This window comes from Tupaia chinensis, unplaced genomic scaffold (assembly GCF_000334495.1).
Source record: "Tupaia chinensis unplaced genomic scaffold, TupChi_1.0 Scaffold000273_1, whole genome shotgun sequence".
Classification (NCBI taxonomy): domain Eukaryota; kingdom Metazoa; phylum Chordata; class Mammalia; order Scandentia; family Tupaiidae; genus Tupaia; species Tupaia belangeri.
Genome location: NW_006159755.1, coordinates 2718714 through 2719276, shown reverse-complemented (window position 1 = coordinate 2719276; position 563 = coordinate 2718714). Strand labels below are relative to the sequence as shown.

Here is a 563-nt window from a genome sequence, read left to right as displayed (position 1 = left end):
CCCCCCCCCCCCCCCCGCCACGGAGGTCGGCGTTCCCTGCGCCCCGCCCGCCTCCTGGACGCCGCCACGGGCGCCCCAGGCACGAGGACGGCTGGCGCCTCACCTGGCACGTAGATCTCGCCGCGCTCCTCGTCGGGGAGCTCGCTCCAGTTCCTCTTGCACGTGGAGACACACGGCTTCTTCACCAGGAACGCGCGGGGCATTTTCGAACCCTCCTCGCGCAGAAAGGTCCGTTTCCGTAATTGAAGCCGGGAACTGTCCCACCTTTCCCGGGTTGGGCAGGAGGCGGGGGGAGGGGGCAGTTCAGGAAAGGAGTCGCCAGGTACCCCCACGTTCCGCGGAAAGACAGCGCCTGGACGGCGCGTGCCTGTTAACGACTCTGCGAGTGTCGCTCCGAACCGGATCCTTGGCAGCCAGGTGAAACGGGCGGCGGGGGAAGCGACAGGTAAGCGTCTCCTGGCTCGACTGGCGTCCCGGCGGCCGCTCGGGAAGTCTTAAAGTGCGAGCCGGACGGACGGGTTCACGCTTTATTGGCTCCCCGCCCGGCCCGGCTGTGTGGGGGG

At 69.1% G+C, this 563-nt stretch overlaps 2 protein-coding genes across 2 annotated transcripts in view; one reads left to right on the top strand and one right to left on the bottom strand.

Annotated features, from left to right (window-relative positions):
- Positions 1 to 222, bottom strand: part of OVOL1 (ovo like transcriptional repressor 1) — a 10885-nt gene extending 10663 nt beyond the window's left edge. Inside the window, exon 1 of the mRNA XM_006149901.1 lies at positions 104 to 222. Coding sequence (XP_006149963.1) covers positions 104 to 203 — 100 coding nt within the window. The 5' untranslated portion in view covers positions 204 to 222. The remainder of the gene's footprint in view (positions 1 to 103) is intronic.
- Positions 223 to 380: 158 nt separating this feature from the next.
- The window catches only part of AP5B1 (adaptor related protein complex 5 subunit beta 1), a 17193-nt gene continuing 17010 nt past the window's right edge, over positions 381 to 563 (top strand). Inside the window, exon 1 of the mRNA XM_006149904.2 lies at positions 381 to 445. The gene's annotated coding sequence lies outside the window, so the exon portion shown is untranslated. The remainder of the gene's footprint in view (positions 446 to 563) is intronic.